This window comes from Eurypyga helias, unplaced genomic scaffold (assembly GCF_000690775.1).
Source record: "Eurypyga helias isolate BGI_N326 unplaced genomic scaffold, ASM69077v1 scaffold9204, whole genome shotgun sequence".
Lineage (NCBI taxonomy): Eukaryota > Metazoa > Chordata > Aves > Eurypygiformes > Eurypygidae > Eurypyga > Eurypyga helias.
In genome coordinates this window covers 38348-65845 of record NW_010245592.1, presented here as the reverse complement: position 1 = coordinate 65845, position 27498 = coordinate 38348, and the positions used below count along the sequence as shown (strand labels likewise).

Genomic DNA, 27498 nt, shown 5'->3' with positions numbered 1-27498 from the left:
CTATTTTATAATCTGTGGCATATCACTCCAAGCTTGCGATTTCTTTTTGGCCAGTTCCATCCACGATGGCTGATCCGGAGCGGCATTACTGGCTTTCTTCAAATGGCTCATTTCCTCCTTATCCCCCAGAGCTGGTGATGGAGCCGCTGTGAATAAAGCGCACGGACGTTTTAGGTTCACTTGCTGTGCAGCCCCACGGCCTAGCGCTTTCATTGAAGACTTCCCCTGCCTTCCCCCGTAGCAGAAAAATCTTTACCTCTCACACGCAGCTTCTTCTGTGGTACCTTATTGTGGCAATAACCGTTCTGGGCTCAAAAGAATACCGTGGTTTTGCCATCATTAGTATCTTTGGGTCCCTACATTTACCAAACCCAACACGATGACCTTGCTGTGCCCCGTGTTAACACCATGCCCAAAGAAAAGCCTTTTCATTAGCAAGAGCATTCATTTGCAAACTCCTCCTCCACCCACCCCCAACTCACAGGCGTTTTATTACCTGCCAAACTTCTGCCCTTCTTTCAAATCTGAATTTACCACATAGATTCGCAGTTACTGTGGGAGGCCTGATGGGCAGGCGGGTTGTGATCACGTCATTCCAGCTGGCTGAGGAAACCACATGAACGCTGAACGCTGCTCAAAATAATTTTGCCTGCATTTTACTTTTTACACTGGGACTGTGTACTTGGGACCCTGTCCTGGGAAACGGCCCAGTGCCCCCCATTCACGTTTCCTTCAGCAAGGGTTCTGACTACTGTGTAATCAACGTGGTAAAAGGAAGAGGCCACCACATAAAACCCCAGGCATGAGTGCTGAGCAGTTTGCCCCTGCTGATGTGGAGCTGGGGAAGAGATTAGGGTCTAGCCCCTGCTCCTTTGCCAGCACACTCGAGCAGGACTTCTTCTGGCAAGGTTGTGAGGTAACAGCCTACATTTTAAGCATTTGATTTCCTACCAGGGACATAATGTGACAGTGAACTGGTTCTCAGCAGCAGCTCCTTCCCTTCAGTCCGTGTCTCTTTCCTCTCCTCTTCAGAAGGGGCTTTGCGTGCCGCCGGCTGTGAAGGTTTGCTCCGTTGCTGCTTCACTGACCCCTAGGCACAGAGAGGGATAAAATCCAAGTACTGCAGAGAGAACAAGACAAGTTTGGAAGAACGCGAGCAAAGGGAGCGGACGTGGTGTCTGTCATGGTCCAGAGACCATGCGCACTCGGCACACATTGGTCCCAAATCTCTCACGTGAGCCCATACCTGTTGAGAAAGGCCCCATGGTTTCATGTTAGCACCCAAGATACTCAACTTCACAAATGAAAACGACCCCTCTGCATCTCTTATGGTATCTGTGAGTAGGTTATTAAGAGTCTTCCATGCAAAATATATTCCAAGCCCTTTGCACACCTCTACTAACATATATGGAATGTGGAAAAAGCTGCCTTCTCTCCTGTCTTCCTTCCACTTCCTGAATTTTGTGGGTTAGGGTGCTATATTTTGGGAGGGCTGACGGTAAATAGATTTTCCATAAAAAAAGAAATCGAACACATCCTCTCATGGATTTTCTTGCCAGTATCAAAAACTACCCTGAAGTGACAGCGCCTGCTGCCGCGGGGGAGAAAGAGAACGTGGGAGTAGCACAGTGGCACCAAGCCTCACACGCTGCAGTCAGGAGCGTCTTGGCATGTTTCTGTTAGCTGATACTGGGAAATAAAATGCATGGCATGAATTGTAGGGAACACTGCCAGCTAAAATCTGGAGTTTCCTATTCTGACACAGAAACTGTATTTTGGGATCATTTAAACCCTCGGTGTTTTAAGCGCTCTGACAATGTTGAACCTTATTGCAGCTCATAATCTTGCCTCGATCTGTCATTAGGCATTATTTCTCATTAATCTAACCACTGCTGGTTTTCCTCATCCAGAGATCTTCTCTTATTCCAGGATACAGTACAGCTATCTGGGCCTCTAACAGCACCATCTGAAGCAAGAAAGTAGGCCATTTGCACTGGGAATGCTACACTGGTATAGGACTGTGCTGGGTTTGTGTGGTGGCGTTTTGGAAGTGGGGGAGGGGCTACAGGCATGAGAAGCTGCTAGAAGCTTCCCCAGCTCCGAATGGGACCCACCTCTGGCCACGGCCAAGTCAGTCAGTGTCTCTGTGATACCATATTTAAGAAAATATATTTAAAAACCTGCTGGGGAACCTGCAGCAGAGAGAGGAGTGGGATGTGGGAGAGACAACCAGGTTAGTGGAGGAAGGCAGGAGGAGGTGGGCTGGAGCAGAGGTTCCCCTGCAGCCCGTGGTGAGAGGGCAGGCTGTGCCCCTGCAGCCATGGAGGGGCACGGGGGAGCAGAGACCCCTCCTGCAGCCTGGGGAGGGTCCCACACCAGAGCAGGTGACTGTGCCCGAAGAAGCCCATGACCCCGTGGGAAGCCCACGCTGGAGGAGGCTGCTCCTGAAGGACTGTGCCATATGGGAGGGACCCACACTTGGGCAGTTCCTGGAGGACTGTCTGCCATGGGAGGGACCCCACGCTGGAGCAGGGGCAGAGTGTGAGGAGTCCTCCCCTGGGGAGGAAGGAGCAGCAGAGACAACCTGTGATGGACTGACCACAACCCCCATTCCTCGTCCCCCTGCGCCGCTGCAGGGGTAGTAGGTAGGGAAATGGGGAGCAAAGCTGAGCCTGCGAAGGAGGGAGGGGTGGGGGGAAGGTGTTTCAGATCTGGTTTTATCTCCCATTATCCTACTCCAACTTGATTTTTAACAAATTTTATGATTCTATGAAATTAATTTTTCTTCCCCAAGTTGAGTCTGTTTTGCCCATGACCAGAACGGGTGAGTGATCCCTCCCTTTCCTTGCCCCACCAGCCTTTCCTGATGTTTTCTCCTCCCCATCCCACTGTGGGGAGGAGTAAGCGAGCGGCTGCGTGAGGCTCTGTTGCCAGCCGGGGTTACACCACGGCAAGGACACACATGCTCCTGCCCCAGTGCAGGAGGTGGTACAGGCAGGACTCACACGCTGCTGCCCCCAAGAGTTAGCCCAGCACCAGGGAAGCCTTGTCAGCATTCTGGATTAACGCTGAGCGCTTCTGCTGTCACAGCTCTGTCACCTGGGGAGATCACTTGCTCCAGTGATCTTCCCTCTTTTGCATGGGATCTGTGGAGAGGCAGCATCAGCCCATATTCCATGGCACCACATGGGTGCCCGAGCTATCCGTATACAGAGAACCAGAATGTATATCTTGGCACTGTCTGCAAGTGCAAAAGTTATTTTTATCCTATTTCACTTCTCAAGGCTCTAAAAATTGTTACCTAGGAGCTTCTGGGACTGAGCTGTTCATTCAGTGTTAAATCAGTCAGGAGGTACAGGAGGTTCAATGAAAAGCTGTGCTTAGGAGGACAGTTAAGGAGAATGTGTTCCCTCCTTATTGAGAGATCTGAGACTGTAGAATTTAGCACCTCATTTGGGGTATTTTAGCATGCAATGCACATGTGAGATCTGGTAAGTATGTACTGGGCACCCAAGAAGTTTTACATGCCTCTCACAGTTCCAGGGTTGCTGGAAGATGCAAAATTACCTATGTGAACTCCGAATCTGTAACACCTTCCCGAGAGCGGTGCCTTTGTTAATTAGGATCATACTCCCTCAGAATCTAATCACTGGGGCATGACAGGTAATGCAGCAGTAGCTCCAAAGAACGCTACCAGAAAGGGAGACGAAAGCATCACACATTTGCTCCGTAAGTACCTCTGTTCGTTCCTGCTCCTTACTCTGTTCCTCTGGATCTGACTTAACATCGGGAGCCGCAAGTTTTTCTCTGTCGAGTTCCTGTTCCTGCTGCACGCCCCTCTGCTTTTGCCTCGCTATGGAAATCCAGGCTGGCTCTGCGGGGGTGTTGGAATCTCTTCCGGAGTCTCCAGCAGCCATGGGGGAAGGCACGCTTCTCTCTGTCGACAGATCATTTACGTATGTGGTTATACGAGGGAGAGTTGTAATTAACTGCAGCTCACACTTGCTCAATATGCTGATTGGTCCCCAGGCATGCGACTGGCCTGGGTAAATAGGAATTCTGCTTCGCCTGGTCTCCAGAGAGCAATCCTCCTGTGCTCGCTGTTTTAAGGTACTGTTCTACTGCTGAGAAACGCTTTGCACGTTTGCTGGAGTCGCAGTGTCACTGTCCTCGTGCAAGGGAGATGCAGAAACGTGAATCAAGCTTCACTATTCACAGAATGACGGCATTTCTCTGGGTGGAAAAGACCAGTAAGATGCTCGAGTCCAACCGTTAACCCAGCACTGCCAAGTCCATCCCTGCACCGTGTCCCTAAGCGCCACAGCTACATCTCTTACATACCTCCAGGGATGGTGACTCCACCACTTCCCTGGGCAGCCTGTTCCAGTGCCTGACAACCCTTTCAGGGAAAGAATTTTTCCTGATATCCAATCTGAACCTTCCCTGGTGCAACTTGAGGCCGTTTCCTCTTGTCCTATTCTACCCATTTGCCAAGTTCTCCTCTTCTGTTCCCTCCTGCCGTCTGCTTCGTGCCCCCTTACAGACAAGCAGCAGTCCATACAAAGCTGGATAGGGCTGGATGGCGGTGTTGCAAAGGCAACTCCCTCCCCGCCGGTGCTGCCCTCGGTTCCTGCTCACCCTGGGCGGCAGCCGATGCCTTAACCTGGTTCCTGCCCTCCTCCCCCCCTTTAGGAGCAGGGTCCCTCGCAAAGCCCCTCGCTGCCTGCAGGAGTTGTGCTGAGCACAAGGGTCTCTGAGGAAGTGAAATACCCTCAACTCAAATATTCTGTAAAGGGAAATCCTGTCCGTACACTGAGCAGACCTGGATCAAGAGAAGAGCCTCAGCTCCTCTGTTGGCTCCAGCCCCCAGGTTCTTCACTTCTTCGTTGGCCCATACTGCACCCAAAATTCAGTTTTCCAACTGATGTGGAGCCTCTGTCTGGTTTAAGAGAGGAAGAAGAACAGTACTAACACTCTTAGAGCCATGCTAGAGCCGTAAAGAAGGACAATTTAACCTTTCCCAGCCGTTTCTGGCCACTAATGTACCCAAATTTACAGGAGGCTCTTCCAGAGCAGAAGTTAAGCTCCTCATCCTCAGATCACGCATGGTCCTGCCCCTAGGAAAAGCTCGTTACCTCGTCGGCATCCTGTTCAGGGGCCCAGGAGGAGGCAGACCCAGCCAGGACGCATTACCGCCTCAGAATCCCCCGGGGCTCAGCTGCTGTGCTGGCGTAGAGCTGGGCCACCCAGCCACAGGACCCTCTGGAGCTGTCAGGCGCGTTTCCAAGGGCTACCGACTAATTTAGAGGAACATGGTCCCAATCAGCAAAGCAGGCAAATGTCTCTGAAGGCATGTTTGCGATGCCTCACAAAGGCAGAGGAGATGAAAGGGATGACGCTCTCTCAAGAGCTGGAGTCTGCGAACTCAGGCATGTTATGAAAGCCCACAGACCTTCTTTGCTCAGGGATTTTCTCAAGTCAGTGCTGCACCTCACCAGAGACAGTCCAGTTATTTGAGCAAGAAAACACTGTAAAGCCTGTGTCAGCTGCAAACCACAAAAAGGGAAAGGACAAGTTGTGCTTCAAGGCCCAAGCAAGATGTTTTGCCAGCTGATGCCTGCACTTCCCTTCACATTCGCCTCATGTGGTCTCACTGGGAAACCTCTGAAAGAAACAAGGCGGGAAGGCCAGCTGTGCGAATGCAGCACAGACAAAGCAGGGCCCTTGGATGCTGGATGAGCTTCCTTCCCTCCTGCGTGGCAACCTACTTCAGTTCTCTGCATCCTACCTACGCCCCGTCTTCCTGTGCCAACGGCTGTTTCCCCCACAGTCTTCGTCCCTTCTCTTCACCAGCTGCCCTCACTTCATTTTGTCTCATTTTACAAGACGACAGAGAACGAGGCTGGGACAGATCTCAGGATGTCACCTGGTCTGTCCCTCAGCTGCAAGGCAAGGTCAGCTGCAAGATTTCACATGAACTGTTTCCTGACAAACATGTGTCTAACCTGGTCTTGAAGCCCTTCAAAATGGGACAGAACTCCGTCTCCCTGGACAACCTATCCTATGGCTTGGCTGTTCTTTTTCTACTCGATTTTCTTCCCCTTGGGCAAGTTAAATCTTCCTTGTTCTAGTTTGAACCATTAACAACTTCTCCAAAACACTAGGGTTAGGGTTAGGGACACGAGCAGGTTACTCATAGCCTCCTTGCAGTGGCCTTTTATGTGTTTGAAGACTTAGACCATGTTTTCCCTATTTTTTTACTTTTCTGATTGGTCATACTCTCTAGATCACTCTTGCTTTTTGTGGGAATTGTCCTAATTTGGTCCAAATCTTCAAAATACAGTGCTCAAAACTGACAGATAGCACTTGAGTGAAATGGTGCTACATCGGGTGAAGGGGAAGGACGCCCCTGCTTCACCTGAGATGGTTATTCCTGTTTTGCATTTGAGGTCCAGATCGTGATCCTTCTGCTCTTCCATTCCCCATCTATATCTGTGCACCACGTTATTTTTGCACACATAACAGAACTTTCTACTTGTCCGTAATGATCTTTTCAGACATTGTTTCTACTTTCTCAAAGTAACTCCGATTTCTGTTCCTGTCCCCTCGTGTGCCCACAGGCTTTCCAGCTCGCTAACACCTGCGAACGTAACAAGCACAGATTTAGTTCTGTCACCCATGTCCTTAAATACACGGAACAGTGTCAGACCAAAGATGGCCACCATCTAATACAACAGTGAATCGTTAGCTGGCACACTCAGTAGCTTTGCATCAACACAATGAATAGCTTCACCAAGACTCTATTTATAGGAATGTCCTGATATTTATAGGAATGCCCTACGATACTGGTCATCATTTGATTGCTCTTGACCAAGTCATGTTGGTTGGAACTTACACCTACATTTTCTTGTAGACATATAGAAATCGCTCAATTACTCCTTTCAGTATTTCACATTAAGTGATATATAACACCCTCTCTCCCTTCTCCATCTCACCTCCCTTTTCAAGATGTGCCACCTTCTGGAACCTTCCCTTATCTTCTGCAGTTTGTCAAGACAACCACTGCAGCTCAAGGACTGCAAACCCATCTTCTCTGAGCATCTTCGGACAAACGGCTTTAGGAGCTTCCGCAGTAAACCCACACAGCTGAATGGCTGTGATGTCTGCTAATGCCTCTGCCATCACATTCCCTCCTCTGCTTGCAGGCCATGCCCTGGAACCCACCAGCACCTTTTTAGGTCGTCAGCAATTTGGGCAGGACCTGTTGGTGCCTGGCCCAGTACAGCCAGGTGCCACGCTTCACCAGTTTCTGAAGTGGTACTGCGATATACAGATCTGCCACCAGTGAAGGTGGTGGGGATGTCTAGTGCTCCTCTGAGGTGAGGATGCCTCAATACATAAAAATGTCGCTTTTCACTTCAGTTACTGCCACCTAAAACAGACAACTCGTTTCCTAGCATCCTGTAATGAACACCCACCCAACAGTTATGCTCAGTGTTATGCAGAAGTTTCCCCACTGCAGCCTCCCTGTGCCCTGCTGGACTTATCCAGTAAACCCATCCCATCAAACATGCCCTTTCCCGCCGTGTACAGGCCTATTCTCAGCCCAGAGAAGATGGGGCTTCTCCGACCGTACAGCTACAGACACACCACCACGTGCATCCTTTTCCACCACCTTTTAACCTTTCTTCGCTGCCTGTAATGACTCACAGACACCACTATCTTTACCCTGAAGGTCTTTTTCAATCCACCCACCAGCTTTCCCATGACACTGGGAAACTGGCTTCTGCCTTGACACTCCGAGTGATGTACTTCATAATCCCTGGGATTCAAAATCACCCTTTGTGCTTTGTCCCATTTCCCGTCACACCGCGGGAACTTTCTGTAAACACCAACTGAACCGCACTTTGTTCCTCCTCTGCTCCCACCACACGATCAACAGTGACGAGTGACTGCTACACCCAGGCTCTATGTACCACACTACGTGTAAGGGTCTCATCCCTACCTGTGCTCCTGTTTCTCTGTCATCCTAGAGGAGTTAAGAGTCATCTTGAGTCATCTCTCTGTTATTCTGATGTGCATTGCCTGGCACAACAGGGTTCCCAGCCCCGCAGCGATACGGTTGGAGGCCGCGGTTACAACAGCATTTTTCATAAGGCAGATGCTCTAACAAGGCATCAAGCGCTTCTGCTCCTCAGACAATTCTCCCCGACCAGACGCCAGACATCCTAGTCACGCCAAGTAGAAGGCAGCCGAATTAGAGCCAAGTACCATCCCGTAAGAGACGCTATCAGAATGCCCCCGTGACGGTAGGGAACAAAAGCTCTTTATCATCATCTTTAAAGATTTGATATGTATCTGTGCGGGCCTGACTGAGGACAGCAGAGCAGTATCACCTACAGAGGATCAAGAGCTAACCTGCTTCTGGGAAGGGCTTGCTTGTTTCTCTAAGCAATTACATTCTGCCCTTGTTCCTGTGAGAGCCCTTGCTGCAGAAAGCCAGGCAGGCACGCAAGGCAGGGGATGCTTTCTCTTCAGCAAAAAACCATCAGATGCAGCCCGTGAAGGATTTGCTACCTCATCTGTCAGCCAGAATTACTGTAAGGGGTAGAAGAGGCATATTCACTACTTGTTATCTTCCCCATTGCCCAGAGGTCTTTTACATCCTCCCACCTCCAACTAGAGAAGGTTTCTTGGCGCACTGTTGTTCCAGCCAGAAGGATGAAAGGTGGTGAAGTAATCCATGAGATAGTAGGGTGAAGTCAGTTGGCAGTTTAAGGTGATCTGAGACTCTCCTTTGAAGCTCCTGGTACTCTGAGGGCAACCAAGAGGCCAAAAGCTTTCTCGAGAAGCAACTCCTCACAGAGAAGTGCTGGTTGCACATCTTCCTCAGTTCAGTGACTGCCTGATCACTTTGAACAAGCCCTCTCTATCTTATCTCATCTGGTCACGAGGTAGACCGTGCGCTTTTACAGTTCACCACGCAGCAAAGCACAGCGTTTAAAGAACCAGATAGCCAGAGTGGAACCAAAAAGCACAACCTAATTCCTGTTTCTGCTGCACGTCATGCGCACAGCAGCTAGCACAACAGTCCCCAGCTGGTAAATGCCACTTCTGGGGCGATAACGCGGTATGAAACGCGAGCAGCGGCATCTTCCGTCAGCAGCTGTGCGAGTTCGACAGGCTGCAGCATCACAAACGCCCTGTGTTTCACTTCTCCCCCAGCAGAGCAGGGCTCAGCCTCTCGCTTCAGCGTCACACTCGCAAGATTTTCTGAATAAAACTAAAATCTGAATCATATTCTTCAGTTCTTATTACAACATGTTATTTTAAACAATATGCTATTCAACCCACTACTCAACAACTTCCTAAGCTAATAAAGGATATTGCTGGCAGCGATTTGTCTCTCATTTGCTCAATTTTAACCTCGTGACTGCATCTTTCCCTGGCTTCCTGGGAGTTGGCTTGGGCTGAGGCTTTTGGAAAGACGAGCAGCGCCTTCTTCCCCTCAGGATAAGTCACCGACAATAGGAAGATACCAGGTCAGAACCTGTCAAGCCGCTCTGCGCGTAATGTCACTACGTATTACAACCAGCATTTGAAGTTCACTGCCAAGGCCTTCTGCTGCACCTGCAACCTCTCCCAGGCGCTGCTGGAGCCCTCCCTTCAGCTCGTGCCCACAGCCACCAAACACACACAGACAGTCCCAAGACCAGCCGCTCCCTCTGCGTTCTTCACCGTTTCCGCAGCTTCCAGACCGACCACCGAAGGGGACCCTGAAGCCCAATGAACCACAGCTCCATGCCCTCCTGTAGATCGGCATCCCCTGAGCTCTCCTCCGCTGGGTCTGACAGCAGCAGAGTTGGCAGCCTTGGCAGTCCCCAAGGGGGAAATCCCCCTCCTGCAGCCCCATTAAACACAGGTATCTGTATCCTTCAGTATTTTACTACAGCACGCTTTTTTTTTCCCACCCATCGGACTAAAGCTCAAATCTTATAGATGAAATTTCTTCTGCCTGAGTGTTGCAGAAATGAATGTGTGCACTGCTCATTGATACTGGGATATCATCCCTTAATGTGTGTCAGGCTGGCTGTGTGAACAATGAGATGAAGATAAAACATTAATCTTTATGTACAAAAGGAGATCTATGATTGACTTGTTATTGTGCATTGGTTTATACACACACAAAGCGAAACACATACCTATTTCTGTCTATTGACAGACAGATACTCGGTGTATTCACATGTATCTGCGGGGGGGGTGGTGCTGCTGACAGGGATAACCGCAGCAAAGACATATTTAAACGTTACCCTGAGATTTAGGGATTCACTGAATCACAGAGTGGTTTAGGCTGGAAAGAACCTTAAAGAATGATCCATTTATTTATTTATTAAGAGATGGCCTCAGGTATCGTCCCCGTTTTCTTTAGATCTAAGCGCCTTGGCGTGCACACCATACAGCGGGGGCCCTTCGTGACATTCAAATCTCACACCTGGAAACGAGCACCGTAGGCCTGCAGGGACCGCAGAGCGTGGCTGCTCTCGCCGCACGTCTGTGCAGGCAGAGGGTCAGGGGCGGAATATTACGGCCTTTTGAGAGCCGGACCCCTAACAGCAAGCAAAACCTAACTCACGGATTGCCCGCGGATTGTAAAAGCAAACATACCCAAAGCTAATCCAAACAACTCCACAGAGGGAGATCTGCCCTCCCTTTATACAGTAGTGCTCGTGCATGCGTAGGTAACTCCGCGCCGATGTACCTCTGCTCCTGTATAAACCACTGGGTCTTTGAAGAGGGGCTTTACAAACGCGTACGGCACTTAGTGACCATGGCCTACATACTTCCCTTTGTTTATTAAAGCGCTCTGTGCATCTGGGTACACACCCAATTCCTTAATTTCAGACAAAGCTATTCTAAAAGATTTGGCTAAGTGTTTGTGACGTTTCTTTCTTCTCTAAGCTGCTCGGTGAGGGATTTGACTTTGGGTTAGATCTATACCACCTTTGCCAGGAGAGGCTTTTAGACACAAGAAACCGCTATGTTTGCATCGAAGTCTATGCTGGAAAACAGCCACACTGCGAAACCGAAAAAGCAACTTCTTTTGTGGGAAAAAAACAGACAGCTTGCTTTTCAGCTGTAGCCAGGACAGCACTAAAGCAATGCCTTTTTTAATGTTTCTTGTCATTTCAGAGCCTGCATTTGCCAGGCAATACACACCAATTTCATTCACCGTTCAGCACCCCACCCCAAGTTCCTTTTCTCTGTTAGGCCACGTCTCCCCACTACAGCTCCTCGGCCGCTGGTTTTTATATATCCCAATATGGACATTCACACAGGTATCGCTTACGCTTTCTTCCTGGAAATAATCCGTTAGCGTGCGCTATTTGCTTCTGCCCTTTGTGGGATTCATGTAAACAACACAGCTCAACCTCTTAATCCTCGCAAAGACTTGTGCCTTTAGCTCCAGAAGCTCCAAAAAGACTCCTCCTGGGGTGACTAATTTCGCACCACCGTTAAAAACCCACCTTGCCACCCGACAGAGGCCAAGCAACCCCCTGCTGGTTCCTGGAAACACTCTGGAACACTTAACCCCGGGGTGATAAGCCAGCATCCCACCAGCCCTCCCGTTGCCTGTGGTACCAGGAATGCTGAAAAGCTAAAAATTGAACTGAATGAACCACACTGCTCCTGCTCACCCCGTGCCACAGCAAACTGACTTTTTCGAGATGAGCGTACGTGAGAATGGGACTGCACCCCCTCACATCACCATTTCCCAGCTCGCCTTCTCGTTCAGCCCAGGGATTTCCTAAATGCGCAATGGGAAGAAACGCCCTGGCAGCATAAAGTGCCTCCCGACGGTGACCACAGCTCTTCAGAAGAGCTGATGAACCCAAGGGCTTGGAGAGGGATGAGTGGCAGCATTAAGGGTGACCGGACAAAGAGAAAGTGGGTTTGCCAGCAGATCGGGATGCCAGAGATAGCTGGTAAACCACACAATCCCCGCTGATCTCGCTTCCCGGATTTCTGCTGCTTGCAGTTGCAAAGATGCGCTCCCGGCTCACTGGTCTGAGGCAAATGTTTCAAAGAGCTTTTAATGACGCTGGGGCAGGGGTACCGCCCCGCTAAGCCCTCACTGCGTCCCAAGGCTCTCCTATGTCTTGGAAAGGGGCATCGCTTCTGGGGCCACAGTGTAAATCCCCCCCACCGAGGCTGGTGTGGTGCCAGGGCGACAGAGGAGGTGGGCACACCTCGTTTCACCTTCAGGTGTCCGGCTCAGGCCGACGGGGTAACTCAGCACAGGCAGGTGCTTGGCCAGATCCAGATGTCTAAGGAGAAGGGTCTGCAGCAGCGTAGGAAGGACGTCGGGTTGATTTGGAGGGGACCGCTTTGTATTTAGAATTACACTATTGCTGAGTCCTGGCACGTCCATGTATCAGAACCCCTTACCAAGCGACTCAACGCTGGAAATACATGGAAAACTGTGGCAGCTTTGCTTAATAAGATTAGTGGGGCAGTAGGTAGGGAAGAAGACTAATTACTCTCCCAGACCAGTCTGAACCACTGTGTTAAACAACCGTCCAGAACAGGGCTCCTCAACCTGCAGCCCAAGATTCAAATTCCAGGTGAGCGCATCCCTGCCAGGGCGGCCGGGACATGGTGCTCACCCCCAGATTTTATTTTGCAGAGGACATTCCTGATCCTGGGGCAGGGAGTTCCCTTCGCCTCAGGGCTGAGGAGCAGAGGAGAAGCCTGGAGGAGAAATGTGCTCCCCAGTTTCGTTTCTTTCCCTTCTCCCTCCTCCAGCCCTGCTCCCGCTGCAGGCACCCTGGGACTCGGCAAGAGGGAAGGGATAAAAGGCTGTGTGCAGGAGCGCTGGTACCCCTGCCGTTTTCCCCTCCACAACCCTAGTTGGCAGATCAACCTAGACCAACCTACCGTGCTAGGTCTCCTCGCTTGTTCCCGGTACGACCCCCCACTCCCAAAATCTCAATCGATCAGAGATTTGGGCATCACTACAAACAATCAACCACTCCTCAGCGCAGGGCAGCGGGGAAGATGCCTTTTCAGGAGCGCTGGGATTGTACGAAGGGAGAGCGCCTTGCCTGCGGGGTGCTGGGAGGCGCTGGCTGGACGGCCATGGGAGCCTCATCCAGCCATGGAGGCAATGAATCCCCTCTTTTACGGCTGCTGGAAAAGCAGGAAGCTGAAGATGTGGCCAGACCCCTGCAAGATCATCTGTGTCACTGCAGCAGGTGACACCTGGATCAGCTGTGGCTCAGGACATCAGCTGACTCTGGGGCCAGGAAGAGGCTTGTGTCACCCTACAGCCCAAGTGGCTTGCTGTGCCCTGAGGTCTTCTTTCGGCTTTGTGTTCCCCCACTGGAAGCTCAGAGACTGGCCCCAACTGGAGAAGAGCTGCCATGGAGGGGAGCTCTGCAATGGCACAAAGAATCTTTTCATCTGCTTGGCCAGCCTCTCCTCCTCGCATTCTTAACATCGAACTCGTGACCAGACACATTCAGGGCAGGGAGAAAGTTCTTCCCACATATCAGAAGACCTAAAGATTATTTTCCCCCCAGTTAGGCTGTTCTCTGAAGCGAAGAGCAGAGGTCTCCCGCTCAAATTGCTTGAGCGCACTTCACCGAACTTGTTTACTGCCCTTGCAAAGACCTCAGAGAGTGGTGCCACTTCCAGCCTTTTCTGTTCTCTGCCTGTAGCCTGCAAAGTATTAGTCTCCAGAGGACTGGTTTGGTTTTTTTTTTAAACTCTAACCCAATTATACAATGCAGACAACAGGGTGAAATTTAACAATCTGCCACAGATGCGATCTTACAGTCTCTCCTGGCTTTAAACTCCAGGAAGCTGCAGGGAAGTTAAATCTTGTTTTTAAACAAGGAATGAGTAATGATAAAGATGGATAAATGAATAAGCAAAGCTCACAGGAGACAATGAATAAATGGCGTGTTGAGCATCCCAGGCACTTCCTAGTATTTCTGCCTCAATGCTATGGTGAAAAAGACAGTCTGGAGGTCTGATTCACTCAGCCGACGCAGGGCACTCCACTTAATACGAGCTCCTGGCTTTTGAACTGCCATGCAGCAGCTCGAAACGGGGATGCTCAGTGGCTTGACATTTCTGTTTCACAATACTTGCTAACGCACTTCATTTTTTGAGTGTCATTTTGAACATCCTTTAAACAATACCCTGAAATGCAAAAAATCACAGGCAAAAATATCTTATTCTGTCCGTTGCTTCTTCTCTGCTTTTCCCTGAAAAGATTATCAGCAAGGGAGAACGAGGGGGCCACACCAGTGAGGCAGAGCCGTGGGCTCACGCTCACCAGCGTTGTGATTGACGTGACAGGGCTGCCTCACGCTCTCTTGCAGGTGAGGTCATCCCTCACCAGTTAAGATAATTTATAAAGTAGCTGGAGTCTTACCGGGCAATGTACAAGGACCTGACTTTTTCTCCAAGTCTCTATCTTCATTTCTGGATTCAGGAGAGTGAAGAGCTTTGTCCTGCTTCTCCTTATTTGCTGCAGTATTTGCAACGGTTATGTTTTGCAAGGCTGGCTTTTTAGGCAATGGAGGTTTGCTACTAAGCTGTTCAGAGGACTTCGCTTTGGGTTTGGTCTTTTCATTTAAAGATTCACCAATATTTGTACCAGCTGTTTTTTTGATCTGGGCCTTATCACCTTTTAGAAAGGAAGCCAACCCCTCGTTTTCTAAATTAAGCTCCGCACTGTATCTTTTAAACCCTTTTGATTCTGGTGACGAGTTGTCTCTGTATTTCAGGGAGAGTGAGGTGGATCTAAGTTTCACTTGAAAAGGACTCTTATCTTCACAGCTTGGCTGATTCTGAGATACCACCAAAGAATCGCTTGGCACCGACACCGCATCAACCGGCGGAGAAACGCAGCCAGGCAGAAGTTCTGTAGGTTGGCCTGTGTTCTCAGCGTCGGACCACAGCAGCAAAGTCTGCTTTTTGTTGCTACTTTTTTCCCCCTCCAGGTCTGATCCCTTCTGCAAGTCTTCTTTCCACTTCTCATTTCTCAAGGACACCTTTGCTTTGGACAGGAAGAAGCCAGTATTTAATGGGCTTTCCAACTCTGATCTTTCTGGGAAGTGTAGGCTTCTGGTCCTTGGTCTCTCTTGTGCGGAGGAGACAGAAAACTTTCTCGGGGCACCGAGTTCATTGGCTGCTTTTTCAGCTTTCTTGGCCAGAAGTTCCTCCTTGTGGATCTGTGACTGACCATGCTCCTTACCAGAAGCAGCCGCCCCTTGCACAGTCTTTGTTTTCTCTAGAGAGCAGGAAGCGGATGATCCCATCCACATTGAGGAAGCAGGATGTGAAACGTGGAATGAGTCCATGGGCTGGAAAGGACCTACGGAAAACTGCTTGGTAGGCTCTGACGATAGAGCAACACCTTTCTTTGCCTCTTTATTACAGGGCGTTTCCACGGGTATCTGATCATCCTGCTGTATATTTACTTCTGACCCTTCCAAGCAAACAGTACTACCCTTACTATTGGAACGATCTTCTTCGGATGGTCTTTTAGTTACTGAAAACAGAGTAGGAAGCTCCTTATTTTCTTGACTTAAAATATTGATTGACACATCACTCACATCCCCAGACACCAGGACCGGTGTTTCCGAGGAATCTTTGTGCTGTGGTACCTCACTGTCTGGGCTGGAGTAGGAAGAAGTTGTGGAGTCTTTGCCTTCTAACACCCACGAGGACTCGGACTTTACACAGGTTGTTTCCGGAGTCAGCTGGCAGCCCTCTGGCTTATTCTCTGGTAGCAGGGCTTCCTGTAGAACAACAGACTCTGAAGTAGGCTGAGTCATCGCTGGTCTCAAAGCAGGGGGAAGGTCCTCAGGCGTTCTGGGCTTCAGCCAGGAAGCCACATCCTGTGCTGCAGCTGTGCCACATGGCAGTTCTTGATCTCTGGGTTTGAATACAGCATCTGGCAAGTCTGTCTGCATCTCCTTTTCATCCTCCTCCTCTTCTTCTTCTGGGGTAGAACTCAAATCTGTCAGAGATTCAGATTGGGTCCTCTGCAAGAAAGAAATTCAGAAAGCTCCATCACCACAAACAGATTTACTTTTTTTCTTATCCATCATTGCATTTACAACCAAGATCTTCGAGAGGAAGGCAATACTTGCCTCCAATGCTGAGCTCGCTCTTTTCTTAACCTACATACTGGATGCTTTTTGATCTAAGCAGATCCTGGAATAATGTGTTTAACCAATATCAAAGCAGTCAGCGACACTTCCTTCTGCACAGCTAGTGCTTTCACGCCTTTGTAGATGGGAAGTTCCTCAAAACAATGGCCGTTGGACTGTCCTTGGCACTGGATTCCCCAGAGCATACTGGATATGTTGTGTTGCTCTTGGGCAAAAAGCAGCACTTGAAAGAGAAAAATCAGTCCCTTTGTATATTGCTGCTGCATACTAGCATTAAAAATAAACCAACCCATTCTTGCATGACTCAAAGAGGGAAGGGTACGTAGAAGGAAGAGCAAAAACCTCACAAGTCCATCTGGTTATGGCACCCTGTGCCAGCTGAGTATCTACCCCCATATGGCAGTCTTCTGCCTAATCCCACTGCCATACAGCCTTGCAGCCTTGCCTCTTTTGTGTAAAAGCTGTCTTTTTCTTTCACTTTCTGTGAGGTCTTGGGATTAAGCTTCAGGTAAGGACTGGATAAACACATACGATGATTTGAAAGGCACATTATTAAGCTGCTGACTATGCCCTTTCATATGGTGCCTGTACCAGCTCACTGATTCACTCCAGTTTCTTGTGTAAATATGTATTTTGGATGTAGGCCCTAATTCTAAGAACACAAAACTTGCACTCTGAAGGTACTTTTAGGGTTCTTCCAACTTCTTGTTTTACAAGTCCAATTGCAGAGACAGAGCTGCAATGCCGCCTGCATTCACAATCCGTATCCGTGGGAACATAAAAGCAGAGGGCATCAGCCAGCCCGGAGCAAGGTGCACAGGCAGAGTCAGGCAGGAAAACAACAGAACCGGTATTAACAGGAGGTGGGAACACTCTCCATGGGAAACCAGATGGGCTCAGTCACCTGGCAGTTTATAGGCAGATTGGACAAAACGAATGTATTTCGGTAACAATGACACAACGGAAGAGGAGTTTTGATCAGTGAGTTATTGCTTTACATGCTTTTCTAAATAACCGGCCTCAGCACTGTGTTCCTCACATCCGTGCTCTGCCCAGCTCAAAGCTCACTCATTTTACATTTTGAAAAACACAGAATTTCAGCTAAGTAATATTTAGAGACAGAGAGAATAATATTACTATATTAAGCAAGCCAATTTAATGGCTTTAATGTATTTAACACATTGAAAGAAACCACAAGCAGTAAAGTGCAAATACTGTAGTAAGAGCTGCAGATTTTAGTTCTAAAAAGAAAAAAAGAAAGATTAAGCTGTGCCCTTCATGAGAGATGACAAAGAATCAGATAAATGTTGTTTTAAAAGGATGGTTTAAAAAATATTTTTTTAGTAGTATATACTTTTTAATAGTGGGGTTTTTTGATAGGATACACTTTTTTTTCCCTATCCTGTGGAGTCTCTTTAGAGCACAGGAACGTTTACAGGTTTTGGGGTAGGGAGTGGGCTGAATTCAGAACAATCCTGATGTACAGAATTTGGCTCCTATTAATAGGTCACAACTTATTCTTTCTGTAGTTTTTGAAAATATAAGCCCAATTCTATTTGGAAAGTTAAAAGAGCTCCTCCATCAATATTCTCTCACAGACTCAAGATTTTACAGGATCTTTCAGACTACGAAAAGTACATAAAAGTTGATCATAACGTTAAAAAATAAAAAAAGGTAAGAAATGAAGCGGTCAGCCCCAACTTCTGCATCACAAACAAGACACTAAATTGTTCTGCATGGTAAATTTAAGAAGAAATTATTACCTAAACTGCTGCATCAAGCGTTAACAAGTAATCTCATGATATTTAATCTGTTCCTAGTGTCTACTCCAGATACACAGCCTCACCAAATAACAGCTATTAAAACCCAACAAAACATCCATGCCACAATCTGACTTTTCTTATTGTATCTGAGTTTGAAATACAAAGGCCAAATACAGAGAACTTCCTGGCATTGTGTCCAAGGTGACACTTTATTTTCACAATTACCTGAGAAAATCTTCTCATTTTACTGGATCTCTGGTTCCGGGGTTTTATTAAAAGCTTGTGTTTAGCTGCAGAGTTATCCAAGCAAGAGGAAAGCTCGGGTGGAGTCTCAAAATTGGCTGCAGGCGAGATGGTACTGTCAGGTATCTGGGGAGCTACAGTTTTAGCACCTCCATGCCTAGGGAACAGCTGACCGTCTGTAGAGCCAGATCTAGAAGAAGGACTCAACGTAACCTGAAAAAAAGAAATTCCCCAAAGAGTGAATCAAACAAAGAAACATGAAAAGGCCATGTTTATTGGCATTTTAAGGTTGCCTCTTTTTTATTTCTGACGTCTCTTTAAAATACATTGCACTTCCTAACGTTGCACGTGGAGTACTGGTGTGAGCAATGCTGCATTTTTAGCTGCTTGAGCATTTACTGTCCAGAGGTAAGGACCAAGCCACATGAACTAGAAGATCCAAGGCACACAAATACACGGCCAGCGTGTTTTAGAAGACAGATTTATGCAGGCTACTCACTTACAGAACCTACAGGGCCAGGTTCTTTTCTGGATCAGCCCTCCAGCATCTGTGTCTAGGTCCCTACCCACAGTGACACTGTGTTGGAGCATCTCTACCTTCCTACTTCATCAGATCCATTCCAACTACCAAAGCCCTCCTAATGACAAAAGAATCCAACTTGTGGCACTGACACTTAAGTCAGCTTGCGTTTTCTCCTCATGTATCTACAGCTGCATATCACTTAGGCAGTTTAGCTGAAATGTAAAATTTCATTTGTAGACTATTCTGGGGAAGGAAATGATGCAAAATTCCTACTAGGGGCCAATAACCAGTCCAGAAACAACCCCTGAATGGTCCAAGGAGCACAGTACTTTCACAAAGCTGGAATCCAGTTTGCCTGTGCGCTTCACCAAAAACAACCCTAGTCCTGGGGCTGATGCGAAAAGGAGACTGAAAATTTTATGAAAAGTGATGCTAAAAAGGGTTCTTCCTTTCCCTTGGATTCAGCTTTTGCAAATAGGCAAAAGGGTATTTCCAAACTATCTGTCATGGCAATAGCATGAGCTCTGTCAACTTGTGACAGCACTCCCTTTGTAGGCTTGAAATTCCGGTTCGTTTCATTAGAGGAGCTTTCCTCCTTTGTCAAGCTTTCTTCTGTGGGCTTTCTTCTTCCCTCTTCTTTTCTTCTTCTTTCTTTTTCCTCTGGAAGTGGTACTTTTACTGAGGGGGCTGGATGGGAGAAGGGGAGAGCAGGATAGTGGTCGTTTCGTTTAGGGAGGGAAAAAGCATCTGCATTTTCTGCAAGCAGAAGTCTGCATTATGCACTGCAGCCAAAAGATGCTCTGTAGTGCAGCGAGGGCCTGCTACAGCTTCCTCAGCATCCAGGGGAAAACTCCCATTGATTTTAGCGGAGGCTGGATCCACAGCTTCCGATCATGCTTTCTATTTAAGAAAAGAGTAGCTCAGCCATGCTGAATAATGGATGCTCTCATTAATTTTCACTCTACAATATCTGCAGTCTAGTACTCAAACATGACTAACGTACAACAAACGACACGTGGCTGCATTATACATTAGTACCTAACAGTGAATACATTGACATTTCATTTTGTGATCAGGATGCAGCAGCGCATGTTCTCTTTCAAGGCACGTCATTATTTGCCTGACTTTCTTCTGGCTTCTGCTTTTCCTCGAGAACTTTGCGTGTCTTCTCCTTGGCAGAGCTCAGGGTTGGCCACCGTGCTGGAAAATCAGGAATCTGGTTTGTTACTTAAATTTCAGCAGCCCAAGTGAAAATGCCAGCTCCAAGCCGGCTGCAGAAGTTGCCTGTCCCACAAAGGCTGGCTCTGGCGAAGCCTGCTAGAGGAGGGGATGGCTCCAAACCTCATGTGCACGTGGCTTGGTTGTCCTTCAGCTGGTCGTGCTGGGTGGCACAAAGTGGGGGGCCATAGGGAGCTCCATCCCCAAAGCCCGGCTGGGACAGTCGCCATCCCTTTCTCCCTTCTTTGATCCAGGAAAGCTTCCAAGACGCAGCAAGGTGTCACTGCTGCCCAAAACCTCAGGGCTGCGTTGTGCAAAACTCCTCAGCCCTGTGAACTGCTCTCCTCCGGCTCCTGGGAGCAGGCCTAGTCTCTCCGAAATGCCAGGCACAGACCCTGCGGTCTGGGAGGAAAACCTTCAGGTGGGGCTACTTCCTGCCTGCCCTCTGAAACTGGACTGGGATGAAGCGAGCACTGAGCTAAATGATGGGGCATGTGGAAAAAGCGGAGCAACCGCGTAGTCACCACCATGTCCCGGGAGTCGGCGAGTGAGTCAGAGGGTGATGTTAATGGAACAACGGGGAGACATAAATCCTCCTTCAGCCGACACGCACCTGGCCTGGGCAACTTTACAGTGAGCCGATACCAGTTTTCAAGAAATGCCTTCTTCGTGTGTGCTGTTGTTTTTCTTTAAAAATATTAAAATTTCACTGCATGTCAGCAGTTTTTCAAACGGCTTCATGTGGAGCCTTGTAAGTGTGGCCAGAAATCTTTGCTGAGCCCTGCTGCAGCTGGCCTCAAAATACATTTTGCATAATTACCGAGGAATAGGCAGCTCAGGGCTAGCTTCTCTCTTCCCTTTCTGCAATTCCCCTCCATCCCTCCGCCTATTTCTAGAAAACGCTTTTCCCTGTACCCCCTGTGTTGTTTCCACCATGACTCCAGCTGTGGACAACTAAAAGGGACTCTTCAGAGACTTTCAAACCCGCCCTTTAATCAGCCAGAACGGCTGGCTGCTGATTGAAGAAAGCCATCTATTTGCCTGTACTCAAGTCCTGAAAACATCACTTCAGCAAAATCCACAGCTCACGTGGCCAGAATCCGGCTGAAGGCTGAAGCTCAGACTCCTAAGCAGCAGTGTCACCCACTGTCATCAGGCAAACACGTTCTGTATCTGTGCGAGGCAACCTTCTACTTAAAGCTAGGGGCTGGACAGATTTCAGAGGATCTAGGATTTGTTCACAGCTCCTCCACAAGCTTCCTCCCTTCTCCTGTGCATGTCACCCAAGCTGTCTCCACTGCAACTTCCCGTCTTTAATAAAAAAAGGGATGCTGTTTCAGTGTCTAAATCTGGTTGGTCGTGCTTGGAGATTAAATCATGTCCGTGAAGTTTCCTAAAGGATATCAGCTATTCTAGAGGGTTTAATTAGTATCAACGGGCGATTAGTTGGCATCACAACTCTGTTGATAAATAATCACAACCCTTGTGGTAGACGGACAGGCATTTAAAAAGCACAGCAAACAGGCAGGCATGCAATTACATACATACAAGGTTGTCTTTTGCAGCAGGCGGGCAACAAAATAGTATTTATGTCTTGCATTTCTTTTAAAAACTACTACGCATAATCGCTTGGCCCTTAATGCATTTGGCAGAAGTTACCTGTTCTTCTTCTTCACTGCCTGTTCCAGCTAAACTCAAAGAGCTAAGGTGCTTGTGAGAGTCAGAGAACTGTGGGATGGAATGAGGAAGAGATTCAGTACACGATGACAAACGAGGTGGATATACTCGCGGCAACCAACTACACAAAGTGCACACAGATGCTGACAACGTAAGTTGTTTTCCTCTCTAGTCTTAAGGATTAGCAAGGACACTGCAAACATAAAGTGTAAGACATGCAGATAAAGAATGAAATAATGGGTAACAAAACTATCATTTAAAAAGAAAAAACAGTTTCAAATCCTTTAATGTTTCTTTCTCTGATGACAGCCTAGAAAGACATTACAGAAGAGAGCTCTCTTATCAGCGCATTCAAGGGAGAATACAGATTTTTCAGCCTCTTTTTTTTTTTTTATGCCTGGCAGCTCTCTGTAGTCCCTAAAAAACCCCAGCATCCCCATGCACGCGCACAAGCACATCCTCTCTTTCCTAGTTCTGCATTTTCTGGCATGATATTTATATTTTAACAGGAACTGAGATTCTAAGTAGCTGCTTACACAGAGAGCGAGCATTTTTCCCATCTGAGTAAGGTATTTCAGGCATAAAGCAGGGATACATACAGCAAACCAAATAATTTATTCTGCCTTCCACGCAGAGGTAAAGCAAGGCCCTAAATACTGATTTTTGTCAACACCAGTACTACTCACTCTTGTTGTTGTGCCTGAATGTACGTTTTCATAGAGCAAAGACATTTCTGGAGGGCTCCTGGGTAATCCATCATCTTCAGAACTGGTCCCAGCATCCTCTGTTCGCTTTGCATGAAGTCCAAATGGAGGCGGAGGTCCCAATTTCATGGTAGGCTGGAGTTTCAGCTTCAGCATGGCATAAAATACATTAGCATGTGATAGTGATGGAGGTTTCCCCGGTACATTTTTTAGCTCAGGTCAATGAGTTACCATTATTTTTAACTTCACGATGGAATGATGCAGGGCACAGGACATCTCACTTCAGACGTTCTCTTAGGGAGCCAAACCACCTATCCATTTTTCAACTATCATTTACGTAGAACGAAGATATGGTACTGCTGTCTAATTAACAAATGTGACATTTCATTTAAGCTGCAGGCAGATATGACAATAAAAAAATGTTTAACCACAAATACTATCCCCAAAAAATCAAGCCTGGACAGATATTCCACCTCTCTCATTTGAACAAAATTATGGCGTGTAAATTACCTGTAAAGCTCTAATCCGATCAGAAACGTTTTCTTGAGAAAACACTCTCAGTGGCCTTGCAGGCTCTTGCCCCGTCTCAGGGATGAAAATGCTATCATGTGACAAAGCTCTGCTTCCCATAATGCCTTTGTGCATCCTGGAATAATATAACAAATGAGTGAAAACTTACAGACTCTTTTTTTGCCAGTCCTATTAGTCTTAACTCAGGTGGTCTGTTGGCCATGGAGATAGGTGTGAGCAGCACACATCACACACGCGATTCCAGACTGGAATACAATGCAGTCATTCAGGCTAATCTAAGTAACACCTTTAAAAACCAAACAAAAATTTGCCAATGCTGTTATGTATCACGTTAACAAACTGAATCAAGGCTAAAGAGAGTTTAACCCCAGCAACTGAGTTATATCTTGCGGAAAAGCTACTGCCCCTTGGATGGAAGCCAGCAGCTGGGTGGTGGGACAGAGCTACAGGCAAGCTCGGGTCCAAAATGAAGGGATTTCACATTAATGAGCCTGTACCTGAGATGGAATAATTTCTTGCTAATGTAAGAATGTGTCTTGCAAGTGACTGACCGTTACCACAGGAAGAATTTCACTATTACCTTTACTATTACCTTTTACCATTTAAGCATGGTACAGCATTTAACACATCTCTGCCATGCAGGTCATTAAGAAAAATATTCTAAGCAATGTAGTTCACACATAGAATCATCTGCATAAATCCTTACAAGATGCTTAGAAGGTCCCGTGCCCTATATCAAGATCCCTGTGATGTTCCCTTACAAGCCTGGGAGACAAAATTTTCATAGACTCTTTGTGGGCTGGCAAGAGGAAGCAGGAGATGCTTTGTGGGGAGCTTCTCCCTTATTCTGTTTCCTACTTTTGATGCGTGTAGTGTGTAACTTCTTTTGCAAATGCTACGTGTGGGGCACAAACACCTGGTTTCCTCGTGGTACAGGAGACCCGCGGACAGCCAGCCAGGAGCTAGTAAGTCTGCGCTCACTTCTCTCAGCTCAGCTCACAGCCTGACTGAGCAAGGAGCAGAAATGTGCACACAAGGCATTTCTTCTAGGACTCCCTTCTTTTCAGTTTTTTAAATAAGAAAGAAATGAAATGGCAAAGGAGAGTACAAAATACAGAATTGTTTGGATTCATGCAACTATCAAATTAACTGAGCAGAAACTCTAGAGGAAAAAAAAAAAAAGGAACTGTGTATTTTGGGATCTTGGATGCTGCCATAGGGACATTCAGAAACATAAACAAACATGGCAGAAAGTAACATTTTCCTTGTAATGGCTGCTATAAATACATTTGATAAAACAATAGCAGGAAGAAGTTGATCTGTATTCCTCCTGCAGCAGGAAGGAAAGCCTGCTGCTTCTGCTTAATGTGTTAGAGACATTAGAAGAACAATTTATCTAAGTGAAAATGTGATCTCTGCGATGCATCCAAGGTCAGAAGGATCTACAGCAATTTGCAGAGTAAGTGCCAGTCAGGGCTGCGACGGCTGCTCAACGCACTGCATTTTATGAAGCCTGCAACAGCAGCCCGATACGCAGGGCCATTGCGTGCACACGTTTATCCCAGCGTGCTACCTTGGCTTTCTCTTTCTAGCAGATGCACACCTCCCAGATACGTAGTGGAGGTACCCTAGATGTCTCCTCAGATTATGTGTGCTTGAATTAATTTTCCTTCCTTTCAAGGAATTTCCCAGTCTTTGTCTGTCCAAACAAACATTAAGAAACAATAACTTAACAATCCTGCAAGTAACGGCATAGGAATATGGCCAAAACAACCCGAGATCGTACCTACTTGGATGTGACCTTGTTGAGCCACGCACAAGGAAGAGAAAATCTGACTACCCACGTCTTAAAAATATGTTCTCAAACAACAACACTATAACCCAGTTAGACCTTGTGCTGCCAGCCCAGAACTCCTGGGGCTTCAAGCTGGACTAATTGCCAATGCCGCAGAAGACACAAAAAAGAATTAGTTGATGATTTATTTTGGTTGGTTGGCGCTGCCTGGTGGCCACCTCGCATAATGGCGTTTTGAATGGCAGGGGGTGGCGTGCCTTTCCCGTCCCTGGGCACAGCCGCATCTCTGCCAGAGGACCGGGAGGTACAGCATCCACCAACGCAAGGGCTTGCTGTTTGGGAGGCCAAGGGGCAATTCATCCATCCAGGGACACATCTGAACATTAGACCAGGTTTCTCATGGCTACCTTTCAGCAGTGGGTAACGGTTTTGGCAATGCCTGAATGAAGACAGGACTTTTAGAGAGACAGATACAGAGGCTGGGATTCACGTGATCCAGCTCGACGTTAAGCCACAGGTACGTGCATGGGAGCTGGCCGCCCCGGCTCTCAAGAGAGAGGCACTTCTAGAGCCTAGGTGGTCTGACCAACTTCAGATGCCTCCGCGAGAACGATACGAGCTTTCTTAGCAAGGCTGAGTTCCCCCTGCTGATTCTAAGAGACAGCTGGCAACTAACTCAGATGCAGACAGATGAATCCTACATCTACAGAAGGAATAAAGGCTTCACAGCCTCTGGATCCTGCTGATTTCAGTTGCAGTCTCCCCTTTTCCCTTCCATGCTTTCAAAACCTGGTGTAAATGGTTAGGCATCTAAATTCCTTTAACAAACCTTAGGAGATATATTTTAGAGGCATAAGACAATGCTGGTAAGATACAGGCTGAGTACCTAATTCATTTTTGAAGACGGGAAGTACATTCTTTTGAAACGATAACCCAAGGGTTATTTATGATTAAATGAAAGCATTTTTCGTTATTGTTTCTTGCTGCGCCCCATCCAATTCCCTTGCAATTTGCCTTGCACAGCCATTTTAATTTGTGCTTTCCTGAAAAAGCCAACTGTTTGAGAATGCAGCATTCTGAACAAGAGGAGGAGGCAATTTTGAGGTGTCTTTAATCTATAAACATGGTAGCAGTTCTGTATTTGTTTACCAGCCACAGCGCAAAGACTTACTCGGGTTCGTCTTCAGAATCATAATTAACGTACATGCCGTGTGAGGCTGCGACATCGCTCGTTGACTGGAATAGCTTCAGACTGCTGCTCCCAGAAGAAGATGTTTCTTTCCTTTTCTTTTTACCAAAAAATTTTTTGAAAGATTTGAACTTTGATTTTTTCTTTCCTAAGTGAAGAAACATAAAGAAGATGTAAACCAGCAGCATTTGCAAGTTTTTGGAACAATACTAAATCCCTTCTAATTTCCTTTTAAGTGCATTTTTTTCCTGGAAGAGGCAATACATTCCACTCTTGCATTAATGTCTTTCAAGACTATACCGATAGCATGAAATTACTATTATCTCGGAGAATGGATTGCAATGTTTATGACACATAAGAAATAACCTACAGTGTAGGATATTTCCTAATAGAGTTTCTGCTTGCCTCTTGAGATAATTAGGCTGTGAAGAAAAACTTTGGTATTAACAGCCTGGGACACAGAGAAGAAATTACAATTTGGGAACCACTGCCTTTGTTCAGCAAGCTAAATAGCCATGATAAGGACAGTGTTGTTACCAAACCCAATTTAAATGTAGAAAAGGCTTACTTAGGTGGAATATGCAGTGTCGGGAGGCTAATGCGTTTTTAATATCAGTTTTATAATACATCCCAGAATATTTTGAATGCTAATTATGAGACTTAATGGATCACGAAGTATTAAACCAGACATCAAGCAATAATGTTGAAAGCAGGGCTAGCCTGCTCAGTAAGGAAAGGCCTGAATTAGGATCAGTTGGAAGCTCTGTGAAGGGAACTACTTGAAATGCAATCAGAGTTTTGCACACGACATCCCAACAACTTGTGCCTGTCCCATATAAGTTGACATGGCAGCACTGTGAAGCATCCCTGTCAGCATTTCACATGTTGCTGGATCTTGTAGGGTATGAAAGTTGTTAACTTTGGCACAAGATGCTAGAAAAACCTTACTTCAAGCCCCTGAAAATGTCAAAAATATAACATCTCTTGGAGACAGGAAGAGAGGAAGGGAGAATGCATTCTCTAAACAGAGTCACTTCTGTGGCAGAGCTCAGGCACTGAAGCTATAAAAGTCACAGCACTTTTCATTCACTGGGGAGCAGAGCAATTCTACCTGAATTGTCCTCTCCATCTCCTTCAGTCTCTCGCACCTTAGGGTCCATTATCCTTGAGGAATTCACGTGACAGTCACTAAAGGAGGTAAAAAACGTCAGTCCTATCAATAACATAACAGTACTTGATTATGTATTGGTACACAAACATTCAGGCAAGTTACTAGAATATAAAAATACAAAATAATACATTATGTGTACGCTTCTATATGTAAACACATAGACAATATATACCTCAATATATTTATTGTGCTTATATATAAATATACATAAAATATAAAAATATCACATAGGATGAAGCTTATTAGCCTAAGGTATAACAGATTCCATGGAAGCGTTTCCACTTTCATAAGACAATAGTACATTATGGTTTAGTTAACCAACTAGCCTCTCCTGACTGAAAACTGAGTTTCATGAGATTCTCAAATGCTTCTAAAAGCCCGCATCAGAGGAGGGGGGCTTCTTTGACTCTCCACCCCCGTGCTTATTCAGGACCACAGGCAAAATGTCTGTGATAATTACAGCATTTGGTTAACATGTACAAGTAACATTACTAAAG

At 47.0% G+C, this 27498-nt stretch overlaps 1 protein-coding gene across 1 annotated transcript; it reads right to left on the bottom strand.

Moving 5' to 3' along the window:
• KIAA1211L (KIAA1211-like ortholog) lies at positions 1-26990 on the bottom strand. Its single transcript, XM_010150126.1, has 10 exons — positions 26942-26990; positions 25813-25978; positions 22826-22961; positions 22298-22462; positions 21594-21662; positions 18176-18406; positions 14441-16058; positions 3738-3937; positions 952-1090; positions 1-146 (listed from the first exon to the last, which is right to left on the bottom strand). Exons 1-10 carry the CDS (start codon positions 26988-26990, stop codon positions 1-3), a joined length of 2919 nt encoding a protein of 972 aa, XP_010148428.1.
• Between the last annotated feature and the right edge of the window lie 508 nt (positions 26991-27498).